This window comes from Lonchura striata, chromosome 14, assembly GCF_050655825.1.
Source record: "Lonchura striata isolate lonStrDom1 chromosome 14, ASM5065582v1, whole genome shotgun sequence".
NCBI lineage: Eukaryota > Metazoa > Chordata > Aves > Passeriformes > Estrildidae > Lonchura > Lonchura striata.
The window spans coordinates 11,510,857-11,527,500 of record NC_140716.1 but is presented as its reverse complement, the minus strand read 5'-3'; the positions used below and the strand labels follow the sequence as shown (position 1 = coordinate 11,527,500).

Below are 16,644 nucleotides of genomic sequence, written 5' to 3'. Positions count from 1 at the left end.
ATATTTCAACATGCATCATTTATCTTTCTCCAACGTGATTTTTTTTTTCTTAATATTTATGTTTAGGAATGCACCAAACTGGAATATAAATAAATTACAGTAGCATCATGGCAAAAATAGATTAATTTAACACTTCAAAGCAAAAATATCTCATTTTTTTACCAAACCTTTTTTAGAAAAATTGGCCAATGTGTGCAGAAAGAGGCCTCAAAATGTCATCTGCAACAAGTGGCCTACAAAGCACCTGTAACAAGTGAACAACAAAGAGCACAATACATGCAGAAGAAATTTCTGAAATTCTCCATGAAAAATAACTTTTAAAAACTATAGAAGTTATAAGGTTGGGGGTATATAAATGTCACCGTAATTTCTCTATATAGCTGTACATCCTATTTCTCTTAAAGTCTGCACCATACCTCTAGAAATACCCTAAAAATATCAGGTTTGGGGAAGTTATCCATTCTGACCAGCACAACGCTATCACAGAAATCTTATCTCACTTTTAATTCATGTAAATGCCTGGAAATAGTCCAAATGGATGTGGCAGGGTGACAGGCTCCATGAAATCTCCCCATCTATGAATGGTTTCCATTTCACATCACAGACTGCAACACCTCCAGTGAACGGGCACAGGGAACATCCCCAGGGAGTGTTGCTTTGCATCCTTCAGTGCTCCAGCATGGAGAAAATGCTTTTTCTGGCCTCCTTAATCTGGAAAAAGCCCTGTCTGGAGGAGCTGCTTTCAGCTGGTACCACAATGGTCCAGGAACAGGACAGCAGTGGCCATGTTTGCCTGGAAAATGAGGGTTTTTCCTCAAAGACAGTACAAAGCTCCCCAGGAGCAGCTGTTTTCAGATGCAGGTTCTGCAAATCCTCTTTCATTTCATTCTCTAAAAGGAATCTGGAAAATACATCTAAAAGACATTTTAAAATCTGGTTGTTTTCTGGGTTTTTCCTGGATTTAGAAACAACACCAGAAACTGTTTACTTTTTTAAATTTTCACTTTCAAACATCCTAGTTTCCAAATTCATTCTGTGCAGCTGCATTTCTTTCCATCTCTAAGGAAGCTGTGCAGATAAACCCCTCAGCTTCACCTGCTCTTCTGCTGACACCTAGAAAACTTCTTCTCAGCAGGAGAAGAAGTCTGAGAGAATCTCTGAGAGAGTGAAGGCACCAGGACTCCCTGCTCTGTGCCCTGGTAAAGGTGAGGGACTGAGGGTGGCCCCAGTCCTGCAGCAGCTCCCAGCTCCTCTCTGAGGTTCCTGTGTTGTTGTCGAGGCAGGATGGGAATGACGAGGCTCTGACTCAGAAGGCTGTTGAGTGTAAAACTCTGATTTGTTCAAAATACATTGCTCTTTTATACAGAGCTTCACAAGGATCAAATCTATTGGTTCTGAAGTGAAAACAACCCACAGCATTGGTGCAGAGTGCTTGACACACACTGATAGAACTTAACTATAAACAAGGTGAAGAACAAGAGATATAAAAAATTATTTACATTATTTCCCAGCTCTTTCCCAGGCTTTTGCCTGGCTAGAAACTCTCAGTTTCTTTCTTTGACTGAATCTGAGACCCACAGTGCCTGAGCACCAGCCACAGCACTGCTCCTCCCTGGAGCCCCTTCCAAAGCCCCTTCTGGCACTGGGAGCCCGTGCACACAAGGATCCCAGCCCTGTGAGCATCCCAGCACCACAGGGTGAAGCATTTCCCAAACACAACCTGTTACCAAACAGCTTCCGAGAGCTTCCCCTTCCGGCTTCGTCTGCATGACGAGCTTTCCACAATTAGTGCCGGTATTTCAATTAGCACTGAAACTCAGAGGAGTTGCAACACGCATGTGACCTGTCCCAGAGGATTCCAGTATACACACGATGCTCTTGGAGGCTGCAGGGAGCCCACATACCGGAGTGATTTGTCACTTAATGGAGACCAGGACACGTCCAGTAAAAGCCTAATTGTAAGGTAGGCAAAATAAAACAGGGAAAATTTCTATAGCTTGTTTGGGTGTACAAATTCATTTGGATTAAAACATGGCTTGGTTTACAAACAGTAGCAGCTATTCCCAAGCAATCTCAGCAGTGAACCCTTTGTCCCCAAATGCTGGGGTGCCCTTCTGCTCCTGCAGGGAGCAGTGCCTGTGCCTGAAGGAAGCACAAACCCACACTGCACAGCAGGGATCACAAAGAGGGATGGGGAGGAACTCAGCAGCAGCAGCTTATACAGGACATTGATAGAGATGAGGAATTCCTGCAGCCCCATGTTTTCCACTGTCCATCAAAGATGGTAGGTACACTTAAAAAAAAAAAAAGTTTAGGTGAAGGAACTGAGCAGTTAGTCAGATAAAGTATGTGTTTCAACTGGTTTGGGATTGTGCTGAAGGATATATGATGATATCCTATGGCTCATTTTATCAAAAATACAGAGGAATCAGGATCCTCTCTCAATGGAAATCCAGTATTTGCCATGATTGAAGATGCACAAACTTATTGCTCCAAGCTGGGCAGAGCTAGCCAGAGTCCTCAGCAGGTAAGTGAGCACAGGAGGCTGTAACAGATGTACTGCCAGCTGCCATGGGGACAGAATGTGCACAGTCACACGGGAAGGACCAGGTTCCATCCTGCCTCTTGTAAAAACACACTTCAGAGGGAGCAGAACACAGCAGCAGCCAGTGGCAAAGCAGCTTCCTCAGGACAGTGCTGGGAATGGCACCCAGCTGTCCCAAGACCTCCACACCTCCCCTCACACTCACACGACAAGCCCAAGCCTTCAGTTTGCTTATAAAATCTCACTTATCCAGCTACTTTTGTTTAAAGAACAGTGCAAGAGGTGGAAAACTCTCCCCAGCTCATGGAGAGCCTGGGCAAGCAGTGACAGGCTCCAGACAAGCATCCTCCTCTGGGAGCTCTTCCAGGCAAGGCTGAAGATGATGGTTGAAGATGATGGTGGTAAATAGGTGCAAGTGTTGCCCAGTGACTTCATTTGCTGTGCACCTATAGTATTGGCTAATGTAATCAAGTATTTATTAAAATGACAGCAGGAAAAGGGGGGTTCTCACCTGGGCGGGACACCACAGCCTGTCACCAACCAGACAGGTGGAGTGCCCTGTGGCTGTCACACCCACCCTGTGCAGCTGATGCTCACAGCACACCCAGGGCACCGAGCCAGCACCAGCCTGGGCTGAGATACCCAGCACCTTGCCTTGCTTCTGCTCTGCCAGCTGCTTGCTGTGCGAGCTGCCAGGTCCAGCCCTGGCTGTTCCTGTGCCAGCAGGGACACCACACACAGCAGTGCCCAGCTGCTCCCTGTTGGAATCTGTGATATTGATAATTCTGAGGTTCTAAAAAGTCTCTGTCTTTCAGCTCCACTGCCAAAGCAGAAGCAATAATTGGTCTGTGCTGTTTCAAGGTTGTTTATTCTGTTTATCTCTAACATGTTCTGCTGCCCTGCCCAGCTCTGTCCTGCAGGGCAGCGTGTGGGGCTCTGCCCTCAGTGGGATGTTACAAACATTAAATACCAGAAACTCCCTGGGCTGGATTGACAATAACGTGCCAATATCTGTCACCTACGTTGGACAGTGTGTCCCCAGCCTGAACCAACAGAAAAATGCCAACAGCACAGTGAGACATGGAGGGTGTGAAGAAGGAGAAAAAGGACAAGGCACACCCAATTTCCTCCAGCTTGTCTCCTTTGAACCCCTAACCTAGAATCCTACAATTTTACTTTTGCACCCGTGCCACACTTTATTACTTATATCAAACACTCCGAGCTGGTAATTATCCTGTAAGATTGAAAACTCTTTTCCATGGCCAGAGATCACAGACAGTGTCTCTGGGGGCTCTGTCCAGGGGGGTTCCTGACCCCTGCCAGGGTCCCAGAGCTGCCAGGGCAGCCAGAGGGAAGCCCTGGATTCCCACAGCTCCCAAAGCCACTGCCAGCAGGGACACCATGCCACAGCAGTGCCCAGCTGCTCCCAAAGCTGCTGCCAGCTGCCCCCACAGTGCCAGAACCCAGAGCAGAAACACAGACACCAGCTCCCAGTGCCCAGCCCCAAGCTGGTGCTCCTTCCCTGAAGCCAAGGACACAACAATCACCTCCAGGAGCAAGTGCTGGTGTCCCCAGTCTCCACACAGCTGTGGTAAGTACAGGGAAGTGAGAAGGGAGAGCCCAAAGGACTCCTGCAGTAAAGCTGGGGAACATCAGGGTGACTTTACCTGATCCAACACTGGTAGCCAGGTGAGGCTGCCCAGGTCAGAGTTAAATACAAGTGAGTGCACAGTGGTGCTTATTCTGAACACCTTTCCTGCAGTCTCATTTGAGAAAATGGCAAAGTAAAGGTTGCATAGTGGTATTTAATAACCTCCTATGAGATTTTCAGGCCCTTCCTGAGGTCATAAAATCTTTTAACCTCTGCAGTATTCTATGGCAGGGAATCCCACAGCTCAACTGTCTACAAAAATGGGCCTCCACTCCTTTTAGTGGACAGTGAGGAGAATCCCTTTTTACAGGGAAATTAAGAAAGGACAATGAGACCAAAAGGCAACAGCAAATTAGAAAAGGAGAGGGAAGGGAGAAGGAATATGTGAAGAAAAAACATTAGAGGACCACACAAGAAAGGGTGTACAGACATTCATAAATCAAACCTTAAATTTCCTAGCAGAAGTGACATAAAGAGGGTAGAGAGCAAGAAGAGCTACAAGCTGTTGCTCGTGGTCTTGCCCTACCCCCCCCCCCTTTTAAATTTCCAAGTACAAATGAAAAACTTTATGCCTTTTTAAAACAAAACACTCCCCACTTTGTCACTTGAATGGCTGCCATGACTCTTTCTTAGACAATAAACCCTACTAGTATCAAATATTTCTGAAGATTAGCTTTGTCAACAAGTCAGCTGGTTTGGGCCAGAAAGCAGATATTATCTATTCAATGTTTTATGGTCCCCAGCACAGAGCCATTGTGCTGGTCACTGCAAGTTCCTGCTGCCTTCATCACTCCTCCATTAGCCAGGGCTGGGAACTCTTCTGGGACAGCAGAGGCAACTCTTCATATATCTCATCCTACGCTTGTTAACATGCTCAGTCACAGTGAGCTGATGCATTTCCCAGATAAAATACAATATATGGCCGAAAAGGGAACTTTCTGTCCTTTTCAAAGCTTGCTCTCCAGCTGTGGAGCCCAGCTCCTTCTCCTGTGTTTTTGAAAGCCTGAAAATTTCCCCCTGCCATTGTTTCCATGCTGGAGCATCCTCTGTGAATTTATTCCAGGACTTATTTCATATTGGCAGAAAATATTTATACCAAAACATTAAAATCTCTCATGCGTCTTGTATCTAAGCATCTTAAAGCTCATTTACAAGGCAAATGGGTTATACAGTGTCATACTATTATAAAGAAGTTATACATATGTAAATCCCTAGGCACTTTTCAAAAGTTCTCCCCTTTTCAGCCTCCTCTCATATCACAAAACTTCAGGCACAATTGTGGTTAAGTTTGTTCATGTGCACTTTGAGCCTTTTTAAGGCTACTGAAGTCCCCTGAAATATTTATGTGGCTCAAGTGTTACTCAAGAACAATTAGTTCACTGTGTTTCCTCCCTAATCAACATTTTCAATAGGGGAAAACAGTTCACATTACTGGGATCTATAACCATGGAAATTTATGAGGCATATGTGTATTAGCAAAGAAAAAATAAACCCTCTGAGGGTATTTCATCTGCTAGCATTCCAGCAAGATGCATTTGGCAGGGTACAGAGTCAGAAACCACTCAAAAATAGCTTGATTCTCACACCAGTGCTGAGAGGCACCAGAGACCCCAGGTCCCTTTTGGACAGGCCAGGCTCTACTTTCTGCTCAGGCCACATCCCAGTCTCACTGCCTGACACTTTCTATGCATATTTTTAAGCATCCCAGGCTAATAACTTGGGTCTATTTCAACCAGATCACTCAGAAATCAATTAAATAAAAGGTTTGTGATGGAGACAGAATTATGAACCTACATTTATATCAAGTAACGGCCAAAAGATATAAAATTGACTGAAATACTTTAAGAAACAGAAAATGCTCTGCATCTGATGGGATCATAGACTTAAATTTTAGTGAAGAAACAGATAGATGTATAGATCGATGGATAGATAGATGGATAGATAGATGGATAGATAGATGGATAGATAGATGGATATTTAAGGCCCGCTTAACAATTGCATTTCTGTTTTTTCTTCCCTCAGTTACATCCCTCAGCACAATTTCCAGCATATCTCAGCATCTCTTTCCAGTATATCTCACACAAGTTTGTGCTTGTGACCCCGAGCCCCCTCTCAGTGTCCTCATGCTCCAGCAGGAGCCAAGTGCTCCATGAATACTGTAAAACTAATGGTTGCCTCTTAACTCTCAGCTGAAATTGCCTTAATATGTTTAACTGAGGTCTATAGGATAAAATCTACAAAAATATACACAATACACAGGTCTGGTTTTCCTTACACAACCAGAAAACTTGTGGAACAGAGATTATGTAAGCAACCACAGATAACCAAACTCCTCGTCCAGACACAAAATGTTGCATTTTACCTCAGAGAGCTGCCCAGTCCTGGCAGCACAGCTATCCCCAGGGCCAGCTGCTGCCTTACAGAGCTCTGGGTGATGTGCTGCACTGACAGGCAGTGCCTACCTGTGCAACCAGACCTGTGATGCATCCAGAGCACACCCCACAGCTCCCAGCCTCCCCAGTAAACACCCCAAATCCTCTGGCTGCTACACACCCTCCATCACATCCTCTCACATGGCAGCTTGGAAAACACCACTGATGATGCACTTTGGAGTTCTAGGGAAAAAAAATTCTTTTTTAAGTCTCAAAAATTCTTACAGTACCCCTAGTCCTGCCAGCCCACTGCAGGCAGCACATGGGAAAATGGACCTGTGGGGGTGTGACTGCCCTCCCTGATTGCCATGTGTGCACAAACCTGTCTTTCTGGCTCAGCACATCCAGCCTGTGCTCACAGCAAAGGGCAGAAGGAGTCACACTGTGCAGCAGTGGCTGCAAAACCACAGAGCCAGCGCGGGCACGTGTGCAGGGCTCCATTCCGTGCCCACTTACACATCAACAAAGCTATTTACTGCACTGTCATTTCCAGAGCCAGGGCCCCTGTGCTGTGCTGAGCAGGACAGAGCTGTCCAGAAGCACAGGCACTGTTGTGTTATTTGTGGCTGCTGTGTTGGTGCTCAAAAGTCAGCACAGACCACAGCAAGGGAATGGGCAGCTCAAGTTTTTCAGGCTAGGCAAAAATCAAGTGTTATAGTTGAAAAAAAGCAGACAAATCTTCAGGCATGTGCCTTCTCCAGGTATTAAACTAAACCTCTGTATAGAAGCAAATGTTTAATAGAAAATTGCACTGAAATTTTGTGTTAGAGCAATCACTACCCCAAAAAACTGCATCTACTACAACTTCAGTCACAGAGGGAATGGGACACACAGGCAGAGTGAACACTGCACACAGGAGCAGCAGTGAATGCCTTTATGAAAGATTGTTTTGATTCAGTTTACCTGTTTAGCCACATGACCTTACAAAACTGGGCCAGACCCACTACCAAGGGAGATGTAAGATCAGTAAAAAAAGCAGACAGGGATATATTTAACAGGGCCTTTGTTGTCTTTATCTAGAGCAGTGCTTTGTGTGAAACCTGGTGCTACACAGCTAAGAATCCTCGGGTCTGCCTGCCTCAGCAAAAGCCCCACGTCCAGAACAAGCATGGTACAGGCATGCACATCCTGTGGGTTCACCCTGGTCCTGGTGGCCAGGAGAGCCCAGACTGCACACTCCACATCAGGGGTAGCAGAGAGAGCTCCTCCTCAGAATCCACACTACAAAGTTCAAGAACAAATTTAATTAGAATCCCAGACCCCAGCTGTACCAGTCTAGTGAGTGTCCAGCAAAACCACTTTTGTCCCCATGGGGCTGTGGTAAGTGCTGAGACAGCTCTGCACTGCCTTGGTTTCTTATTTCAATCCTCTGGGATGTTTTTCAGGTGAGGTTTGTCTACCTGAAAAGCCTGAGGGATGGAAGGGAAGGTGAGCATGTGAAAAATGGGTAGTGCAGACAGCAGCATGGTGACATCATGATATTGGGATGCTGCTGGCAGAGCCTGGGCAGCAGCTCTGCCAGATTCAGCCTGGACTGGGTTCCAGCAGTGAGTTCCTGTCCTGAAGTCCCTGCTGCCATGGGTAAAAGACACTGCAGTGGATCACACATCCCCAGGGACAGAGACCATTTTTGTCTAAGCCTGGTTCAGGGAGAAAAGAAAGAATCAATGTAAAAAAATAATGTATCAGAAAACAGTGGAACTGCACAAATATTTAAGTATATTAAGATGCTCCTTCTATTCCTGGTGTCCTAAACATTGGTGAGAATAATTTTTTAGGACTGACACGGTTTCCAGGATAGGGAAAAAAAGCACCCTTCTACATAGAAAAAAAAGAGAACATGTTTATTCAGAAACTGAGACCTGTGTAAGATTCAAACTCACTTTCTGGAAAACTGTATAGCAGAAAATCAATATTCATTCTATTTACTGTCTTCTCTACCTGCAAAATGAAAAACCCACTAGTTTAAATAGTTTGAAATAACTTTAAGAACTCCTCCTACCAATCTTCATCACAAAGAGTCTCCATGAAAAGGCTATCACTACATTTCATAATTCTCATTGCTACATTTTCTTCATATTTGGAGAAAATAAGGTCACAGTCTTCACAGCAGTGTAAATTTTGCCTTTCTGGGCTGAGATCAACAATGGCCCTGTTCTGGACCTGAAACTGCCCAGAAAGGCACTGCCATGATGAGCTGGGTGAGAAGATCCAAATCATGTATTTAATGTGTATTTACATTCCAGTAACAGGTATAAATTTTGTAAACAGGAAATTCTTCGATGTTGCTTTCTGGCAGTTTCATTTACCTTTTTAAGTAATTGTCAAGAAGTTGCAATCACGACCATTACTTACTTTTATCAAGTAACTGATGCAACTGAAAACAAGCAAATGCCTTTGACCAGCCTTCTGAAATTGTATCACGAAGGAAAAGCCAGCAGACAAGAAGCACTGAGAAGGCAGGAGCTCAGAAAACAATATTGTCCATCTTGCCAGAGGGCCTCTGTGAGCGTGACTGGCTGTGCAACATAAACAAACCAACATTAAACCAGGACTGACATAAAAAGAAAATTCCTCCTCCACTGGACAGGCAAGATTAAATATTTATTTCCTGGACACAGTCTAGTCTTTAGTCTCTTAAATAGCAAGTAGCAAAGAATTTGAAACCTTGGGAAAAGCAGCGCTCCTGGAAAACAGAGTTGTGCCTGGAGGAAGAGCCCATGGCAGAGAACTCACCATGCCTCCACCCTGCCCAAAAGCAGCACTGGGAAGGCAAGGTGAACATCAGATGCTGAATGTGCTGCAAACCACCTGCAAACATTCAACTGATGCACAGTCTTTGGAAGCAGAAATTCCCACTCCAATTCTCAGCAATTTTATGTTTTGGTTTTGCTGTTAGTCACCAAGATCTGCACTTGCAGCAGGCAGCTGTGTCTCTGCTGGCAGCCTGACCTCCACCATGGGACAAGTACACCATGGTTGATGTGACAAGTGGCTGAGCAGGACAGACCCTTTGCTAGAGGCTCTGTCAGGAGCTGTGGGAGCTCTCCCCATGCTGGCCATGCTCCTCTGGCACCATCAGTGCCCATCCAGCCTGGCTTCCAGCTCCCAGGCAGTCCCCAGCGTTTGGCACAGAAGCTCCCACCTGGAAAATGCCAACACACACTTTGCTTCCCTCCTCAGGACCAGCCTGAGCTCTTAAAGCTCTGTCACTTCCCCAGTCATGTGCTGCTCATGAGGCATGGCAAGGGACCAGCAAGGTTTAATACTCCAGAGAAAATTCCAGGTCAAGGTTCTCCATTTCCCTTGGTCCTGCACAAAGCACTCTGTGATCAGATCAGGCATGGAGCCACACACGTGGTGCACTCAGGCCTGCTTGCTTTTTCCATAGAAAGGTAACAGAGCCCTCCCTTCACAACCCCCTGGGGATTTAACTCCAGGTCGTTTTGTTCTCTCTGTGCCTTCACCCCTCTGCTATCTGATCACTGGGAGGCTGCAGCTCAAGCCCAGGTTTACCTTCCCAGATCCCAGTGCTGGGCAAGAAGAGTGGTCACAGGCCACCAATTATTGCCCAAACAGCTGGGCAAGCACCCAAAGGCCAAATTCATACTTGCTGTCCTAGTATTTAAACATCTGTTGAAACATTGACCTTATCACCAGCTCCTCCCTGCAGAAATACACAATTCAAGGTGAGCAGAGCCTAACACTCACACCATGGGTCAAAAAATTAATGTTCATTTTCTTTAGACTTCTATTCAGTGTCCAAATTGCATTAATAATGCAAGAACTTCAATGCAAGTGTCATTGCACCCAAGACAATCGTTATTTTTTAAACACTGGATAGGTTACTTTGTTATGTAATTTTTTATTTTTTTTTAATCGACCCAAAGAAAAAAAGCTGCTGTGCAAACCAGTGGCAAATAAAGAGCTGGCAAAGCTCTGGAATCAGTCAGTAGGACTGTGGCAATGGAGGACCCGCAGGGATGAAGCTGATGGCAGTGAAGCAGGAGGGGTTGAAGCCCGGTCCATTGGAGCGGGGTCAGGCTCCCCACCCACCCCGAGGCACCGCAGCCAAGCCCGGGCAGATGCGATCTGACTCGCATGGTGCTTTACAGCTTCCCTCGGGGGGCAAACACACCGCTTCAGTGTGCTCCACATGCCCCAAAAATGACAGAAACGGAAGCGGAGTGTCTTCCTGCACAGTGCAGAGAACAAAGCAAGCGTCAGTCCGGTTCCTCTCCCGGCTGCCACCAAGGCGGGCACGATGCTCCGAGGTGTCACCTCCTGTCAGAGGGGAATCCATCTCTGCATCTTGTGTGCTTTAGCCTTTTTTCTCAGCGACTAGCTGAGGGGAAAGCCAAGATCTCGGCCGAACGCGATCCCGCTCTGGCTGTTACAAAAGCAGGAGGTGTCTGTGTCCTCGGGAAGGGAGGCTCAGGGCGCGCTGCCCGCCCCGGGCCCTGCCGGCTGCCGCGGGCTCCGGCGCGGCGGGGAACGGGGAGCGGGGAACGGGGAACGGGGAGCGGGGAGCGGGGAGCGGGGAACGGGGAACGGGGAACGGGGAACGGGGAACGGGGAACGGGGAGCGGGGAACGGGGAACGGGGAGCGGGGAACGGGGAACGGGGAGCGGGGAACGGGGAGCGGGGAACGGGGAACGGGGAACGGGGAGCGGGGAACGGGGAACGGGGAACGGGGAGCGGGGAGCGGGGAATGGGGAGCGGGGAACGGGGAGCGGGGAGCGGGGAACGGGGAGCGGGGAACGGGGAGCGGGGAGCGGGGAGCGGGGAACGGGGAACGGGGAGCGGGGAACGGGGAGCAGGCACCGGGGAACGGGGAGCGGGGAACGGGGAGCAGGCACCGCAGACACCCCGGCAGCGCCGCGGAGACAGCCCGGCCCGGAGCGCGGCGGCAGCGCCGGCAGCAGGAGCCGCAGCCAGCGCGGAGGGAGGATAAAGATCCCTGAGCGCACGGGAGCTGCCTCGGAAACCAGCAAAAGACACGGCCACAGAAGGAAGCGGAACAGCCGCCTCTGCTCTGCTCTGAGGGAAAAGGCAAAGCAGTCAGTCAGATGAACGCTTTCTAGTTTTCATTTTATCTGGACTGCTGGGGAGTGATACATCACACAATCCCAAATCACCTCTCTGCATCTCTCCTTTCTTTACAGTGCTTCAGCTGGGTTTTTTTGTTTGGTTTTCCATATCAACCTGTTGCAAAAAGCAGGATTTGAGTTTTTAAAACTGTTGTGCAGAAAGAAAAACAAATATTTCATTTTTTTTTTTAACCTCTTCAGAGACTGCCATCCCTCTGCTGTGCACAGTGCTGTTCCCAGCCTACTGGCCCCAAGAGATGGCAGCTCCCACCCCAGAGAAGGGATGTGATCCCCACTCATCTTTCCCCTTGATGTTGATAGGGTTTACACTTTTCAAGCTGAATTTTTCTCTTTAATCTCTGCCAGAAACCTTCCAGATGAGGGACTATTAACCAACAACTCTCACCACCAACATCCAGAATATTATCAACCTAGACTTGAACAGTTACTATATCAATATATTTTGCTAATGCTGATCCCCATCAGTCTTTTCCCAAGTTTCAAGCAGTTACTATCAATCCCTGCCAACTCTATTCCATGCCCAGTGATTCAAAACCGGTTCCTTATAGAAACTGGAAACAAAAATATGCAATAAACAACTTAAGCTTCCATGCTGAAGATACTCCAGCCACAATAAAAGAGACCCCAACCCCTTCTGCACCCCACAGCCCACTCAGGGTGAAATGGAAGCAGGGGAAGGATTTATTTACTTCTGTCATTGTCAGGCTTGACACCAAGAATAACCTTGACACAGCCTGCTAGTCCTATCACCTAGAAAGAACTCCACATACTACATTTCCTCCCAGGAACCACACTTGGTGTGGTGCACAAACAGGGCCTGGCAATTTGTTGTAGGAGAGCTCTGCAGAAGCAGATGCTTTAATGTTCATGGTGGGTTTCATTCTGTAACCGCACAGAAAACCTGGATTCACCCTAAGGACAGCACTACCCAGAAAGCCACAGTGGTAAGAGAAGACAGAAGGCAGCATTACCTGGCCTTATCTGGCTAATTTCAAATTACTTGCAGATAAGATTTCTGTGTTTACATACATGTAAGTAAAGGAGAGGATGGTGCTGGTCAAAATACTTACAGCCCTGGCAGAAGCTCAGGGCAGGGCAGAAGCTCAGGGCAGTACAGGTGTCCAGGACAGGGGAGACAGGGCAGGAGCACAGCCACACACTGGGTCACATCACACATGGGTGTCACATCACACGTGGGTGTCACAGCACACGTGGGTGTCACAGCACACCATGGCCATGGGACGAGCTCCTGCCCCTGCAAAGAGCTACTTGGAAGAAATGTGTTTTCTCTCCTTAACACCCCCACATAGAATGTGAAAATAAACCCTTTGTCAGAGAACAGGCTCATCTTTCCTACAGTTTCTTTGGCACGCACAACTTTTTCCTGTAAACACCCAAAGTCTTCATATGAGTTGGGGCTTTTATAAACTTTTTTGCTGTATGTTAATTAAACCTCTTTAGATTTAATGAGATACTAAGATGTATTTGTGAAAGCTCAGAGCCTCTGCAGCTACATTAACAGGCCATGTTATCGTCCATTATTAATAATCAACAGAAGGAAAGAAATTATGTTTGCCAAACATAAGTTAATAATCAGAAAGTAAAGGTTAAAAACAGCAGTCAAAAAACTCTTTCAATCTCGCAAAGATTACGATGAGGAGAGTCACAACAAAGCCGACTGAAAGTTTTCTGAGACTCTCTAAGAAATAAAACCTAGCACCACAAAAGGTTTTGCAAACATTTCTCAGAAGTAGCTCAACAAGGCCAGAAAAAACAGCATCAGAAAAGAGCTCCAAATCCCCTCCTTGAAAGCCAAATTCAGGGGCACAGATCCAAAAATCAGCCTCGGAGGCTTCTTTACAAGAGCAAGAAGTGACACGCACGCACATCCAACATGCAGAGGGAATGCAATTACAAGGGTCGCTCCCCCCATTCTTTTGCTTTCCCCGTTTCCCTGAACAGAAGTGCTGTCTGTACGAGCGGCAGTTCCGCTACAGCAACAGAGCCTTTCTTTATGGAGGCTCCGAGTTCTGCAGAGCCCCTCTGAGCAGCCAGCGCCGGGAGCTTCATCCCCCCAGCGCCCTTGTTAGCGCTCTTTGTCTCGCCCGTCATTTCTCACACAAGCCATCCTCCGAGAAAGAAAGTCACACCCCCAGCGCCAAAGCGCAACGAAGAAGCGAAAGCGTTAAAAAACGCAACAAACAAACCAAAACAAAGGAAACTGGCCCTAATCTCTGAGGCGAAATCAATCCACCGCCCCGGAGCGGCACCGACACCCACCGGGGGCTCTCCAAGCGCGCTCCCCCGGCCCCCCGGCATCCCAAAGGATGGATAATCCCAAAGGGATGGGGGTGTCTGCCTCCGCGCCCCTCGGGAGAGACCCGCTCACCTGGGCACGGCAGGGCAGGGCAGGGCAGGGCAGGACGGGCTGGCGGCGGCCCCGCTGGCCGGGCTGCTGTCGGGCTGGCCCCGCTGCTGTGCCGGGAGGGGAGGGCCGGGAGCGCCGCTCCTCCCTTCCCTTCCCTTCCCTTCCCCTCCCCTCCCTTCCCCTCCCTTCCCCTCTCCTCTCCTCCCCTCCCCTCCTCCCCGCCCCGCCGGGGACACCTGGCCCGGCCGACAGCGCCGCAACTTGTCCGGGATGCTGCGGGCCCGGAAATAAAACTACAACAGCCGAGGGGAAACGGTGTTAAGGCAAGGATGGCGTGGCCAGAGAGCCCAATAAAGCAGCGGAATTCCACATGAGTAATTCAGGGAAATCCTCCCGAGTGGGGACGAGGAGCGGGGCTGCGGCAGCACAGGGTGGGCTCTGTGCTATCGTCTTTTGGGTGTGCTCGGCAAGTCCTGCATGGGCCGGAGCTGGCACACAGCGCCTGCGGCGGCAGCTGCAGCGGGACAACAGATGCACAGTCCAGGGCAGTGACAACAGGCTCCCAGTTAATGGCCACAGACTCTACTGGGAGCACAAGAATCCCTGAGAGACCTTGGGACAAAGTGTGCTGTCTTCAGCCAGCATCCAGTTTCAGCAATGCTTTCTTTTGTGTGTAATTATCCTAACTGATGATAAGTCACAGTATTTTAAAAGGTGGTTTTACAAAGAGAGTTTAGAAAGTTAATCCATTCTAGTTCTTTCTACCAGACAAAGCATGCCCTCGTATCATTACAAAGTTAAGAGTCTGGAGACAGAAGCATGCACTCTGTTAGCTGGCCATAATCACAGAAGAAACAGCACTGGGCAATTAGTGATAAAACTGCCGCACACAAATCTTATCAGGGCTTTTTATTTATTTCTTTTTTCCATGAGGAAAAGCAAACAGAAGACCCATAACAGAGTGTGTTTGATCCAAGACAGGGCATCTAGAAGAGGCCTCACAATATACAGCAACCAGCTTCCTATGTCAACCACATGGTTGTCTTCCAGAGTACTCTACTTCTTCCCATTCTGTTCCTCACAAGATCTCACCTCTTTCTAAGATACAGTTACAGGACTGATGACTCCTTTTGCTTAAAATATTGATTAAAGCTACAATTAAATATTTATTCCTGGAAATCTTTTCTCCTTTGTTTTGTGTGCCAAAAGAGCTTTTTCCAAGGTGGAGGAGGATGAATGCACTACATAAGCAAGCCCTGTTCAGAGCACGATCTGGGACTACAGCTGTGCTTTCCTCGAAGGTTCAGCACTCCTGACTCATCCCTCTTGTTTCCCTCTCTCTCTGCTTCCCGGGCAGAAAGGCACAGCCCATGGGAGATCCAAGGCAATGGATGCCCACAGCCTCAGGCTGTTTCCAACAACAGAGGGGGTTTGAGGGACCCTCCTGTGAGTGTGAGTGTACCCCCAGCTACCACAGCTAGGGTGTGGAATTTTGCCTGCCTCTTTTTTCAACAGCTGCTGGAGACAGGAGAGGTTCCAGCTTTCCCCAAACTCCAACTTGTCTCTCTCCCCTTCTGCTTTCTCGCAGTACAATTACCTGCAATCGGTTAATCATTTCCAGCCCACGTGCCTACCTTGCTCCTCTGTCCCTGGTGTGGGTGGCCGGCAGCAGGGCAGCAACTTCCCAGGATGCAGGCAGGGCTGGGAACGTTCCCTGAAGCCAGTGCTGCTGGGCTGGGCCAGCAAGGAGCACCTCACAGCCGGGAGGAGGGCAGGAGGAGGTCCAGAGCAGGATCACCTGCCTCTCCCCTTCCTGCTGGATGATCCTCTGCTTACTCAGACACAGCTCTGGGCTGTTGCAGGGACTGAGCACTTCCCTCAACAGTCCTGACAGGAAAAAAAAAAAAAAAAACAAACCAAAACAAAAAAAAAACCACCAAAACCAGAAGGATTTCTTGATAGCATAGCATCATTATAACCCTTTTCATTCATTTAAAGTATTCAAAGTGCAATTACTTACACAATTTGAGTCGAGGAAATGAGTGTGTAGGGGGAAGATGTATCAGGTACTGTGATTCATTAGTAATGATGGGTGATACACGTCCCCATGCTGCTGCAAGGATGAGGTGGCTTGAACAACTCTTAAATAATTAGATGGGTGCTGCTTGTCAACACAGGTCAAATATTGCCCACCTCTCTTAAAAATGCATGAATTGGTCTAGGATTGCTCCAGACATCACAAAGGCAATCCTGATTTCCAGTTCTGGACTGGGCTTCAGAGCTATTTAATCTAAAAGCTATGGTTGGCACAAAGTGTAGGCTGGACATGAATGAATGGTGCCTGGAAATTAGGAGCAGGCTCTTAAAAATTAGACCAATAAGACTGTAATAGAGAATAATAGGAGGAAAAGTACCCTTAAGTCCTTGAATATGTGGCATATTAAGTATGTTTCAGTCCAGATTGCACTATTGCACTTCATGTCCAGTCCCAAAAGTGGGATCTGCCTTTCACTTAAGGCTGTTTACTATATAATGGG

General features: G+C 47.8%; 1 protein-coding gene across 4 annotated transcripts in view; it reads right to left on the bottom strand.

Annotated features, from left to right (window-relative positions):
- CARHSP1 (calcium regulated heat stable protein 1) overlaps positions 1 to 15,860 on the bottom strand; it is a 38,786-nt gene extending 22,926 nt beyond the window's left edge. Inside the window, exon 1 of one of the 4 annotated variants that reach the window (XM_085592401.1) lies at positions 15,742 to 15,860. Coding sequence is in view for 1 of the 4 variants with exons in the window: in XM_085592403.1 (XP_085448529.1) it covers positions 6,559 to 6,683 (125 nt within the window). In the remaining 3 variants the exon portion in view is untranslated. Of the gene's footprint in view, positions 1 to 6,558; positions 6,807 to 14,128; positions 14,222 to 15,741 lie in introns of those variants that run through there. The other 3 variants (XM_021539932.4, XM_085592400.1, XM_085592403.1) reach the window with 3 other exon arrangements.
- Between the last annotated feature and the right edge of the window lie 784 nt (positions 15,861 to 16,644).